This window comes from Aulonocara stuartgranti (genome assembly GCF_965226115.1).
Source record: "Aulonocara stuartgranti genome assembly, chromosome: 16".
NCBI lineage: Eukaryota > Metazoa > Chordata > Actinopteri > Cichliformes > Cichlidae > Aulonocara > Aulonocara stuartgranti.
Genome location: NC_138952.1, coordinates 29,014,483 through 29,028,362, shown reverse-complemented (window position 1 = coordinate 29,028,362; position 13,880 = coordinate 29,014,483). Strand labels below are relative to the sequence as shown.

The 13,880-nt window shown below is 41.4% G+C and overlaps 1 protein-coding gene across 2 annotated transcripts in view; it reads left to right on the top strand.

The window, feature by feature from the left end:
• Nucleotides 1-11,757, top strand: part of sucla2 (succinate-CoA ligase ADP-forming subunit beta) — a 30,333-nt gene extending 18,576 nt beyond the window's left edge. For both annotated transcript variants that reach the window (XM_082508534.1, XM_082508535.1), the window contains 5 exons: nucleotides 3,037-3,198; nucleotides 4,322-4,464; nucleotides 4,601-4,721; nucleotides 8,207-8,295; nucleotides 9,578-11,757. In XM_082508534.1, coding sequence (XP_082364660.1) covers nucleotides 3,037-3,198; nucleotides 4,322-4,464; nucleotides 4,601-4,721; nucleotides 8,207-8,295; nucleotides 9,578-9,652 — 590 coding nt within the window. In that variant the 3' untranslated portion in view covers nucleotides 9,653-11,757. The remainder of the gene's footprint in view (nucleotides 1-3,036; nucleotides 3,199-4,321; nucleotides 4,465-4,600; nucleotides 4,722-8,206; nucleotides 8,296-9,577) is intronic.
• Nucleotides 11,758-13,880: the final 2,123 nt, after the last annotated feature.

Sequence of the window (13,880 nt, the reverse complement as noted above, 5' to 3'; positions counted from 1 at the left end):
AGAATGCAAAAGCATTGACATATATTTTTCCTACAATAGCCCGACGGGCAGGGAAGAGAAAGATTTTGGTAGCCCGACTGAAAAAATCGCTAGCTCCGGGACGTCGGGCTAGCGATATTGCAAGCCCTGTATCTGATTGAGGAATCACTCATCTTTGGAAAAGAGAGTTTATTACAGAGAAATGGCTCTTTCCAAAATAAAAGCTATACTATCCGCTTCTTCTGGGCTATATTCTCAGCAGCATAAGGAGAATCATGTGCTAACAGCTGTCTAAATGACTCGGCTAAAGTTAGTAGCATGCTTGCTTTTTTTTGTCTGCTTCCACTTGTCTTTGCACTAGGATAATGTCGGCGTAAATGTGCAGTCATATTCGTTGTGTTCCCACTAGTGCTTTCAGGTTAATCTCGTTGAAATGACCTTAACGCCACAACACGGCAAATCTCCGTTAACGAGCTACCGCCGATCGCTCCGTGCATGGGGCTAGACGGCCAACACGTTAACGAGCTAACTGCGCTAACACACTAGTTCACACCAATGTAATTGAGCATTGCATGGCACATCCAACATACTGTTTTACTTTAGTCCATGACTCGCTTACCTTCAGGGTCATACGTCACATGAAAACCAAAATAATTCCAAACGCCAGATCTGAATGAGAGTGGGGGAGGTCCATGTTAAAAGGAGAGCTTAACTTCTGTCTCGCTAGCTTGCCCTGCGCTCTTCCTTCTGACGATGCTGTCTGTGTTGAGCGCTCAGTGGATCTGCGCTGGACAGTGCAGCCTAGGCAGAGTAGTCGAACGCAGATTCACTGAGCGCTCAACACAGACAGCATCGTCAGAAGGAAAATTGATAAAATAAATTACAAATGTTGTATTGTTCGATACATATGCGTACCGAACCGAAAGCACTGTATCGAACGGTTCAATATCGATACGAATATCGTTGCACCCCTAGTAAAAACCAGTTTGGTCTTACCGAACAGTTCAGCATGTATTCAAATGAAAAGCATGCAGGTGCCCAAATTTAGTTTTGGAATTTTTTTTTTTTTTTAAGGATTTGTAAATCTGGTAATCTAAAAAAATGGCCATTCATTTCATTGATGGCATTTCGTAAAAATTAATTACATTTTTTTTTTTATGTCTTAATCCAAAAATAATATTATTAAGGAAAACAGTGGTGAGAGGCTGCTGCAAAACCACATTTATTGCAATGAAGTAGCATATGATGATTACCTTGGACATGGTTGCTTTGAAGATGAGGATCAGACCTGTGACCGGTCACAGTTGGCTGTCACATTAAAGACCTTTGGTGATAAAACTGAATCAAGACACTGCTATCAGTTTGCAACTGAATGGGGTTGTTTTGTGATAGTATGCCATTTAACTGTGATAAATCCCTGGGAATCACAGACCTGTGGTCATCTCCATGCACAGAAATCACCTTTAATAAATAGTGATATAGTTGCTTCAGGACGACTGTTTAGTTGGGAAGTGACTTGGTGCTTGGTAACCTTAATATAACCAGAATACAAGCTGCCCGGTGACCAGTTGAGTCTCCTACTGCAAAGAGACTCATCAGCAAGTTCAGCTCATTGGCAGACTGACCAAATCTTTTGGCAAATGTTTGCAACCCTTCTTTAAAGTAAAATATTCAATGCAATCACTGGGCAACCACCATTTTTTGTTTATTTGTTTTTTTTGCACAGGTGGATTGATCATAAAAGCTCTGCTAGCTTTTGTTTTACCAGGAAATGCTTTCATGGTGATTATAGTAAGAAGCGCTGTTGCTGTGAATGCTACACAGCAAAGAGAGGCTTTACTTCCACATTAAACTACAACTCTTCACTGCTGTTGTGTTATCAGTCATGTTGTTCAGAAAAATATGTACTTGGACTGAATTGTGTAATCATTTTTGTGGACATGAATGTGCCTAGGCTCTCTTTTTTTTACTAAATATAAGTGAGAAGCAGCATCAGCTTCTTGCTGCATTTTTCACTCTTTCACTCTTTTCCAAATCTTCCGGAAGATTGGTTGGAGTTGCACTTTTTTTCAGCTGCACAGTCATGTTGCTCAAGAGGGTTGACCCTGACAGACATTAACCATACACGACTTGTCAGTTTAATTGTTAGTTGGGGAATTTACCACTTGACAAATATCAGGATTCTTTAATTTCCCAGGCCTAGTTGACATTAAAGAAAAATGGAGCCATGCTAGTCTTGCCCAGGTTTGCAGTCTTGCTGACTGAGATGTGGTTGGTATGCTTGTGCAGCTCTTGGCCTCTAAAGGTCATTTTCATTTTGCGGAACAGACTAATTTAGCTGGACTTATGGGTCTCTGGCAAGGAGGAATGCACTGGGGTTTGTCCATGAAAGCATCCTGGAGATGATGAGGAGATTGATTTCAGTCTGAGGTGTGCGTGTTGTTCTGTCAGTGAGTCAGAGTTAATGGCTTTGCCTGATGCACAGTGATGAGCTCCTCAGGCATGAATCACAGCTCTCAAACACAGTTGTGAGGAAAGGAGACCGCTGACCTTTGTGCCAAACACTATGCTGAGCGCCTGATGAGCTGTTAGGTCCTCCTTCTGCATGATCATTCATATATATATATATATATATATATATATATATATATATATATATATATATATATATATATATATATATATATATATATATATATAAAAGCTCCTTAGCTTCCTTCACTGTAGTTTCAGTGAAGCTCAGAGTGTTTCTTTTTCCTTGTACTCATAATCAAAGGCAGACATTTTAACAAAGTGTAGCCAGAAATAAGTTGTCCTCCTGAATTATTCTTTAATAAGCAAAACTCTTTCCTCAACATATTCAATTATTTGATCATTTCTGAGGTGATATGCATTTAGAAAAAAAGAACTCAGCTGCACATTTACATTCCTGGTGCCAGTGCTGGAAACACTCTGTGACACCCCCCCCCCCATGGCATGGCTCTCTGGCAGATGGAGAGATGAGCTGACATTGATCTTCTTCTAATGTCAAAATCTTATGTGTCTCCTTGTCAACAGTAATGTGCATGGATGCCAAGATCAACTTTGACTCCAACGCAGCGTACCGCCAGCAGAAAGTGTTCGAACTGCGGGACTGGACTCAAGAGGACCCGCGGGACCGGCAGGCCGCCACGGCTGACCTCAACTATATCGGTCTTGATGGAACAATCGGCTGTCTGGGTCAGTCCAAGCGAAATGTCAGAAAAGCTATTTAGTAGTTTCATTTTTTGTGTTTATTATAGCTTTTGAACCTATTTGGTGGTCATTTTGAGATATGTTCTCAGTTGTAATCCTGATTGGGTACTGCATTTCCCATAATGCTCGGTTATGCCAGACAGAAAATGAACGTTATAGGTTATAATGGTAACCCAGAGATATTAATATGACCAAACTGGACAAGATATGAATATCTATAGATTAAAAAAAGGAGCTTGCTAATTTGTCTGCGATATCCTGCAGTCTGTCAGTCTCCTGTTTACTGTCTTTTTCTCCCTCAACTTTCTAGCCACCTCAACTCCATACACGGCATCCCACAACATAAAGCCACCAAATAAGACACCTTGTGGCCTTTTAGTGGAACTGTTTGTTTTTCTTGACTTACTTTAAACAATGTCTCAGAAACAGTTCACAGGTCCAGCTGAGCTGCTGTGTTGTGTCCAGTGCTGTGCTAGCTTATCTGACACAATTCTGTCTCTTAACAATGAAAAGCAGATCATACACTGTGTTTTTTCCCCTCTTTCTTATGTCTTTAAAAATATCCAAACTCAGTAGCTTGTTGTTGGCTCTAACACTTTCTACTGGCTCAAAGTGCGAGGGACTCATAAATACAATGGGGTGGTATTTTACAGCACAGTGGCACCCAAGTCTTGTTTCCATGTGTAAAAACTATTTTTAGTGAGAGTCTGTAATGTTTTGTCATCATTTAAAGATTTCAAAATGGATATTAAACCATTTCCAACCACTTTCACATAACATAAGGAAGAAGTACAGTTAGTTTCAGACCTAGAAGTACACACCTGAGCTGCTTTAGTTCAAAGTGGTGCATCAGTATCAGCCATTAAAACCTACCAGCCTATCACCAATTGGCTTTTTATAACGACTATCAGACCAGACTTTGAGTGTAAAGACAGCACTGTCGTAGTAGGAGCTCTTTTAGTTGTGATTTAAATGTAATGCGTTTCCATTTAATGTCAGTCTTATTATCAATGAGTGTTTTTGGGTTTTTTTTTTCCAGTACATATTCAGTGCAAAAGAAGAAAATCGTCTGCCTGAATCATTTGACCAGTGGCTTTGTCTGTTTTAGTAAATGGAGCAGGTCTGGCCATGGCTACCATGGACATCATCAAGCTCCATGGCGGCACACCAGCCAACTTCCTGGATGTAGGAGGAGGAGCCACAGCTCATCAGGTGACGGAGGCCTTCAAACTCATCACCTCTGACAGGAGGGTAAGAAGATGCCAGCTTCCAAAGGCTGTTCATGGTTTTAAACAGGAAACTGTTGAAGCCCGATGTAGCTCACCCCTCTGAGCTCGTCAGCATTCAGTTTTTGATGAAGTTGTTTCTTTTTTCTTTTTTTCCTCAGGTTCAGGCTATCCTGGTCAATATCTTCGGAGGAATTATGAGGTGTGACGTCATCGCCCAGGGTATCATCATGGCTGTAAGAGACTTGGACCTCAAGATACCCATCGTTGTGCGGTTACAAGGTGAGGAACAAACTGCTATTTTTTTTTTTTAATTTTCTTAAAAGGATTTAAAATGTGGCATTGTATTCATTAACTTGTTAAATTGAAGCTTTGACTTTATCCTTATTTGAATTTTTACTGTTGTTAAATAATTTCCCATGAATTTGATGGGGGATTGATGCCTCCCTCCTTCTGAATGTTGAACGAAAGGATGACGACCTCAGACATCTGGTAGCAGCCAGTTGAAGTGATTTGGGAAAAGGATCAGAGATTATATATATCTCATCTGCACTAGGAGCCCCTCAGGATCCCTCCATGAGAAGATCTTGCTGAATTCAGGGATGTCTGATCTTAGTGAGCTATGGAATGCAAGGAAATCCCGACAACTCTCCAGCACAGTATCTCAGATTGAAAACAAGTACAGATATTTGTAACGCAGATTTCATTACCAACCTGACCAACAGCCTAAACCTTGTTTTAAAAGGAAATGGAAATAGACAGGGGTTTGGGCCCAAACACAGTGTTGTAATGTTCTGGATCAACCACAGCCACAGGCTCCCCCTCCAGTGGAAACACACACTCTCCCCCACCTTGTCAGGCGGGTTAACACGCAGCAGCTGGCAGTGCTGAGGGGGGGGGGACTCGTGTCCGTTTCATTTGATGCTTCCTACTTCAAAGTCTGGCTCCTGGAAACGCGCAGAAAACGACAAACACAAATGAGCTGTGAATTATTGTGATATCGTGTGATATATGCATATGTACATTCATACTCTATATTATCAAAGGAGGCCAAGTGTTGAATACAAAGACTTGCTGGTCCTTTGTGGCCTTCCAGAGAGCTGAATCCCTCACTGGGTGAAATTCCTCTGCCAATTTGGTTTTCTCATCTTTATTCATTCGTCAGTGCAAGGCAGTGAAATTTGCAAGCACAAAGAAATGGTGCATGCTTGTATTTGGAGCCTAAACAGAGCTGACATTTCTCAGTTTTCCTCAGGGTAACATTTTCTGCTCCTGTTTTCTATTTTGGAAACGAGAGGATGTCACCTCAAAATGCTGCTGCTGAGGTTTGCGTTCCAGCGCCAAGACTGTAACTGCACTGCAGCTTTAGACACATTACGTGAATTAAACAGGAGCGCTGCCTTCTGTTTACATGTTTAATCAGTTTTTTAAAAGTTATTCTTTACACATTTTATAATCTAAGATGTAGAAGCGCTTCTGAAGTTGGATTGGAGTCATTAGGTAGTTCTGTCTTATATCTCAATTAGCACCTCTGTGGTCTTGTCTGCAAGTGTAAATGCACTGGTGACGAACAGGGCAGGTAGTTTTGGTGTTTGTTTTTTTTTTGTTTTTTTTAATTTTAGGGAAGCTTTGCATGTTGAGTTTTGACTGAGTATATGTCAAAGACATGGTTTGATCACCATTATAATAGTTTCTGGGTAGCTGCATAGTCAGAGACCCAGGCCCTTGCTAACTTCTGATGCACACCCATTCATTTTGTTCTATAAGCCTGAAATATGACAGAAATGACTCAGTTCTGAAAAGCTTCAATTGTTACTGCTGATTGGCTTTCAAAGGTTAAAAAGTTAATGCCACCCTCCTTTTCTTTTGATTGGCTGCTCCTTGCATGCTGTATTTTTTTTTATTTTTTATAGGATGTTATGATCAGCAGTGTCACAAGGCTTTGGATGATGACTCCTTGTTGGAGTCACCTGAACAGAGATGGACTTGGGCTGCTTTAAGGTCACTTTGTATAAAATCTGTTTCAAAGAGAAAATAAGATATGGGTGAAAGGTTCAACAACAGAGGAAGTTGCCTTCTTTAGCAGAGTACATCCTAGTTCATGGTTTGCAGCAGATGTTTTCAGTTCCTTTGTAGTGATGTGTGCTTCTTTAGAGGTTTGGACATACTTAACATACTTGCACAATTAAAAAATTGCTCATTAATATTGGCCATAGCAGAAACTTTGTGTATTTTATATTTTCTTCAGGGAGTATTTTCACACACAAAGTTTTTGGACATGGTTGAATGTAACTGAGATTTTGTTGATAACTTATAGCGATGTGATTAAATACTGTGGTTTGTTTTTCTACCTTCAAAATGAAGTTAATTGACTGAGTGCGGTTGATACTGTAAGGCTTCAGAGTACTCAGTCATTCAGTCATCTGAAACTAAATACTCTGCTGTTAGTCTAAAACTCTGAAGACTATTTGAATTTTAACACTCTGCAGTACAGGGTAAGATGGACTGCAGCAGATGCATTTGATTCATTTGGCAAGAATTCCTTCATGTATGCTTCATCTGCTTTTATCTTCTAAAGTTAGTGGTAAAGGGTAAAAGAAAGTAGTTGGAATAACTTTCCAAAGCTATTAAATTCTGTCTTGTAACCTCTTAAACATCTGCGGTGTTTTTAACTTTGATAAACTTTAAGCATCACACTGATGAGCTTGAAACTCAAATGCTTCATGGATTTTAAGTCAGAGCTACAAGTAGCACCTCTGTAAGGCTCTACATCAGCACAAAGACGCTTTTCCTGTGAGCCAATCCACAAATGTGCGTGTGACCAAATGACTTGTTAATCGGGGCCGGACTCGGATACATCAGATGGGTCACAGCTCCTAATTCGACTCTGGAAACTTGACTGGACCACGTTCTCCTTTCAAAACAGGAACATGCTCTCTTTTAAAATTTTAATGTTTTTTTTTTTTAAATAATAAATATACTGTGTGTGTCTGTCTACACACTGACAAGTTACTTTGGTATGTTTATACATGCTCTTTCGTGTCTAAGACTGCTTCCTGGTTTATCCTGGATTCATGGGTTTGTGTATTTGTGTCAGTGGCTAATTCTGTAATGTGTCTGCTTTGCTCTGTTTGTAATTCTTTTCTGGGTTGTGAGGTCTGTCTGTATAATCAGGCATTAAAGCAGATGTTGTTGATCTCCATTGATTTGTAAAATAAGCCTCCGTTACCATTTTTCCCCTATGGTTGTATCTGTGGTTGCCATGGCTGCACACCAGCCACAGAGGCAAGCTGAAAAAAGTTGAACCATGAAGTGTGAAGGCATCCACCAAACAAAGGAGGAGGCAACGGCTTGCTGTGTGACAGCAGCTTTAATAAAAACTGTCTGCTGGGAGGTTATAGGGCAGTTTTAGGGAAATTGAGTTTTCACTTTGGTCCGGCGAACATTTTCTTTTTCATCAAAGAAACTTCATCAGCTCTCCAAACTTCTGGAAAGACCTTTTAGACATTCAGCTTTGTTTTTCCCGAGTGCAAATGGAAACTGTGGTCTGAGGGTGGACAGTACAGGAGGCACAGGTATCCACAGAAAACCACAAGGAGGTTATTAGCTTCCTCGAGGTTCAAAAACATTCAACAGCATCCAAATGAATGTTTGCCGTATCAAGAAACTCTGTTCTGACAGTGACACAGCTGTAGGGTGGCCAAAGGTACTGCTGTTTTGAAAAACTGACTTTTTTTCATTTATTTTTTTTGTTTGTTTGTTCTCAGGAACAAGAGTGGACGACGCCAAAGCTCTGATTGCTGCCAGTCCGCTGAAAATCCTGGCCTGCGACGACCTGGACGAAGCTGCAAAAATGGTACGCACAAAGACCCACGTTCAACTCAAATGCTCACGTCATAAATGGGGAGAGCAGGGCTGACATGTACCTGCCTTTAGATGTGTCGCTGTATGCGAGGAGGCGGAGGGTGTGTGTGTGTGTGTGAGAGAACCAATGTGAGGAAAAACGTCACTTTACATTTATAGCACAAAGTAACCAGAAAGCAGCAACAGTGTGAAAGCGTATGTGAGAACAGGGTTGGGGAGCAGGTGTGCCGGGAGGCAGTTTGATAACATTTTATTAAATCTTACTCTGTTCTAAACACTTTTCACATCCAATTAAGCTGCTTGATTAATTGCTTAAAAGTGGACTGATTCCAGCTTTCATGTAATGATTATATATGTGGAAAATGGTTGTATTTGATCTAAAAACAGGATATTAGTGATGAGCAGGATCAGCTTTGTTAGATATGTGAGTTAGCGAGGAAATGAAAGCCTTTGTTCTGTTCTTCTGGAGTTAGAATACAAAAGATTTTCAGGAAAGATGAGAAAGAATGAAAACCCTTTAGATTGTTGTGAGTGGAGAGTCCTTGTTGTTAGATTAGGAAAAGAAACGTGTATCAGTCACCTGTATTAGTAGTTGTCGTGTTTGGTATTTTTGTTCTGCCAAAATAACTAAAAAAAATTTTTTTAAACTTTAGAATTAATATGATTTTGGAGAAAATTACTAGACAAGTATGACATGATATGGCATGAAACTGCAGCGTGTGTCTCAGTGCACAAACCACAAGAACAAGACTGCACATGTGCAATCAGCTGATTAACATGTGCAGCTGCTCTGTGACTGTTCAAGTAGAGTTTGAGGTGTGCGTGTGTCGAGAGAAAAATACGCGTCTTCTAGATGACACTTGGGCGGCCCACTCCCACGGTAAAAGTTCTAGAAAAAGTTTTAGAAACGTAGAACGTCAGCGGCTAAGTTGGTAGTAATGATGTGAAGTGAAGCATGACTGCTGTGAGTGATGGGGATGTCAGCTGTCAAACCTGAAGTGCACTATGTCTCAATCCTAAATTGAAAGCAGAATACCTGCATAACACCTGAATTTCAGACTTTTCAAGCACAGTCAGGAGGAGGATTGGGATCCCATTGAAACAGTTGCATGACTTCAGAGACCTGTATCATTTGTGTCATCTGTTCTGTATTGACTGTCTTAAAAAAAAGGTCTCCTTTTTAAAAACACGGGTTTGTTGGTTAAATAAAGGTCAATTGTAAAAGTATGTTATGTTAAATTTTATTTCATGAGCCCACTCTGCTCTGTCCACAGGTTGTAAAGCTTTCTGAAATCGTCTCCCTTGCAAAGGAAGCTCAAGTGGACATCACTTTCCAGCTGCCCATCTAAGAAACCCAACCTTTCAGATCTCTTCCTCCAAGCACTTCCTCTCTCACACCCCTGGGTCAGCCTATCAACAACACGCCACTCCACTACCCAATCAAACAGCAACATGAGCTAGAGAGAAGACACATTAGGTTAGCCCTTTGTTGAACCTGTTTCTGGCTCTGTGGCACAATGACACGACTCTGAACAGCCCCCCCCCCCCTTTACTCAAAGTCTCAAACCCAGAGAATACCCTTAAGTTGCACTTGAGTCGATACGCACAAACCTCCTCCTCCTCCTCGTTCTTTTTCGCTCTCTTCCACCCTGAGAGGGAGACTCGCGGTGAGCCTTTCTGTCTTCTTTGGTACTTGTTGCGAACACTTCCTTTGACCTACTTTGAAACAATAATAGAATAAAAACAGTAGCTTTGTCTTGTTACTCGGTGTTCAGGTTGGGGCTCTTTTGAGTCGGATCATTTCCTGTTTCCAGCTGAATGCTTGTGAGTTGGGACCCACTAGTGCTGTCCATTACACGGTTTAGCACGAGTGCCTTTCAATCTTTAAATAGGAATGTATTCCTCCATTCACGATTTTCTTTGTGTGTGAGTGAAGAGCTACAAACACACAAACAACATGCTGGCAAGCTTGACACTGGCATGAGGAAACAACCTCAGTTTTCTCCTTAATGGAGAATCAGCAGCATTGATTTAATATTGGTGGGGTTTATTTTCCATGCAGGCCTCAGTGTTATTTCTGTACCTCCTGTAGGCATGAGTTCCTCAGCCTCCTTCATTACTCCTGACACAGCAGATGTTTCCTCCTTTCAAAACTGCACACTCGGCACGGACGGTCTTCGGGTTCATCTCTGACTTTACCTGAAGGTTTGAACGGCTCAATCCGGTTTAACCCGGGTTTGAACGAGTCGCATTTGTTTGCCTGAATTATTAGACACCAGACCTGCGGGCGTATCGATCGACGTCAGGATCTGAGCGAGTATTGATGAGCGGGCCTGGCGTTTGGGCTGTGCCCCAGCTGTGGTGGAGCTCGTGTGTGGGTATGTTGAACACAGGTGATACATCACATAAATGTGTTGGGCACCTCAAGTTTTGCCAGGAAGGAACATGGAGATCAAAAGTTGAATGATCTCAAAGTAAATCAAGAGAGCTTGGTGTACGTTCCTGTTCCCATGGAAACTGCTCCTGCTTACCTGCCAGGTTTCAACCAGATGGAGTTCACATCTTGTGACCATCTGAAAATCAAAAAGGCCGTTGTTTTGATGTCTTTCATGACAATACTTTTAAGATCTTTGTTTTGAGCTGCTAATTAATCCAAATAAGGAATTTGAAGTATTCCCGGGCAGTGTGAAAATAATTAAACAGAAAATGCAAAAAGTTCTCAGTTGCAGTCTTCGTGTTTTAATATTGAGATTATTTTCCAAATTGAAACTGCACAAAACAGGAGGACGCAAGCACTTCCACTGTCATCCAAACAGTACTTGCTTATACTGTCTAAAGGGGGCAGCCAGGAAGTCTGAAGGTTGACGTTCACAAGTCACAAGTTTTTCCGGTTGAGCTCAAACTGAAGAGGACAGAAAAGTCACTGGTTCCGATTGCAGGTTTATCACCGTGTTCAAAGTGGTCATTGTAGGCAACTTTCTTGTTAAATGAACTACTGCCATAATTTCCCCCCCCCTGGAGCATGAAAGTCACCAGAAATGGACTGATGACTGCTGAAGACACTGGAATTTTGTGTCGTTCTTTATTTATCTGCTTTGTTCTCTCTATGGAATAATTCACTGGTTTAGACCTCTGCAGTTGCTGCTCCCGTGTGTTCAGTCGTGCCATCGCGCCACAGTCTATTAGCTCCTTTTTTTGTTTCTGTTTGTGAAGTCAGAGTCGAGGTTGGGGTACTCCAAGTCAAACTGTAAAACGGCTGTAGGTTTTTTTTCCTCCTTCCCTTTACTCCTCCTCCTCCAGCTCTCCAAACACAAGCCGACATTGTGAGTTGTACGTCATTTATTTTATCTTGTAAATAACCAGACTGATGTTCTCGCTCTGTAAAATATTTATGCTCCTCACAAAGAGCACAGCAAAGGAAGAAAAAGAAAAGAATAAATACAGAGAACACCAACTTTTCCCTGGTTGAATTTCTTGTCTCCGGTGTGTTTTGTCTTGGACACTGTACAAAGCTGAGCATTTATTTTGGTTTAATCTTCTTACCAAAAAATGCCTAATTGGTGCTGAATGTAGTGGCACCATAAAGCCTCAGAAGCCTTTATTTAGTTTCCTGTTAAAGAGCAACTGTTTAATGTTTTGTATGAGTTTGAAATCAAGAACCTGCAATAGTCTTGTGAGATAGTGGAGAATACTATTCATACATCCAGGCCTCCACCCATTTCTTCTGCTTATCCGGGGCATGGGTCACAGAGACAGCAGCCTAAGCAGAGAGGCCCAGACTTCCCTCTCACCAGCCACCACCTCTAGCTTAGTTTGGCAGGAGGTCCTCGGTGTGCCAGGGACACCTACAGCCGGAGGCATTCTACTAGGCTGGCTCCTTTCGATGTGGAGAGGCTCTATTCTGAGCCCTACTCAGATGAGTGAACTCACCACTTTCTCTAAGGGAGAGTCCAGCCACCTTTTGAAGAAAGCTTGCTTCTGCTGATATCTGCCATCTCGTACTTTCAGTCACTACATAAGCTCATGACCATCGGTGAGGGTAGGGTTGTAGATGGACCGGTAAATGGTGAGCTTCTCTTTTATGCTCAGCTCTGTCTACCATGACGGACTGGAACACAATCCACATCACTGCAGGCATGGCTGCAAAGTGTCTGTTAATCTCCCCTCCCCCCTCACTCGTGAAGAAGACCCCGAGATATTTCAACTCCTCCACATGGGGCAGCAACTTGTTCCTGACCCGGAGTGGGCACTCCACCCTTTTTCAGCTGAGGACCATGGCCTCAGGTTTGGAGGTCCCAATTCTTGTTCCTGCCGCCTCACATTCTGCTGCAAACTGCTTCAGTGCTCGCTGGAGGCCACCACCTGAACAAACCAGCAGGACAACTGCAAAACGCAGAGATGACATTCTAGATGAGTGTTGGTTTGATCAAGCGGTTTGGAGAGGTAAAACCTGTTCCCTTGTTAGTCTTTGTTGAACTGATTCCAAGTATACCAAAAAGAGTGGCCAAATCAGTGTTGGATAGGATGAATGCACTGGTGAGTTTAGCAACATCAAAAGGTCTGGAAGACCAATGAATTGGACGATTGCAGAATTCTTTCCTGGGTTAAGATAAAACCTTCCACGACAAACAGCCCAGTCAACAGCTGTCGCAACTGCAGGTGGCTCATTGTCAAGAGACACCTTCATGAGTGGAAATGCAGAGGGTTTACAACAAGGTGCAAACCACTGGTTACAAAGGATACCAGAGGATTAGACTTTGCCAGAAAAAATAAAAAAGATTCTGCACTGCTCTGGAAAACAGAGGACAAATGACACCAAGTAAGTCACAGTTACAGAAAACAACTAATATTCACTCTAAATTTATCGAATTACCCACGCTGTACAGCCTCTATTCATGAATATACAGATTACTGTCAGTAGGAAAAAAAGACTTTTTTACTTGTTTGTTTTTTTTTTGTTTTAATGTTACGTACCCTTTTCTGTAATTTTGCTGAGGTTAAAAATGTTCTCAGAATGAGTTAAACTATCACAAACAACAGGGAATATGTTTTCTAATGTTTACCTGTGTAATCTCAGTCCCATCTGAATGGTGTTTTAAACTATGGTCTTTGTTTGATGCTATTTTCTAACAATTCTGCTCGGTATGTAGCAGGATCATTTTGGTGTTTAAATAATAATAATTTTGTAAGCATATTTCCATTTGTGTTGGGCCTGTAACGACTGAGCGAGCGCTCTCTGATTGCAGGTTCTGTCAGAGTCACCCACGCTGGCTGTAATGGCAGGTTGATTACCTGAGTGGGTGTTTCTTGACAGCAGGTTAAAATGCTTTTGACTATGTTGATGGAAAACAACACATGATGATTCAAACTCTGGTCAAGTAAAAAAAACAAAAAACTGGAGGAACATTCACACATGGTTAACATTTGAAGATTACCCTGTTTTAGTTTTTTAACAAGGTAGAAGTTTTCCAAATGCATTTAAAAAGAAAAGACGTTTAATGTGGGCACTTTGTCGTCTTTCAGCTACCCTGCTCTGAAGTTGAGAAAATCAAACATCAGTCAGGTCAGAGGACAGAG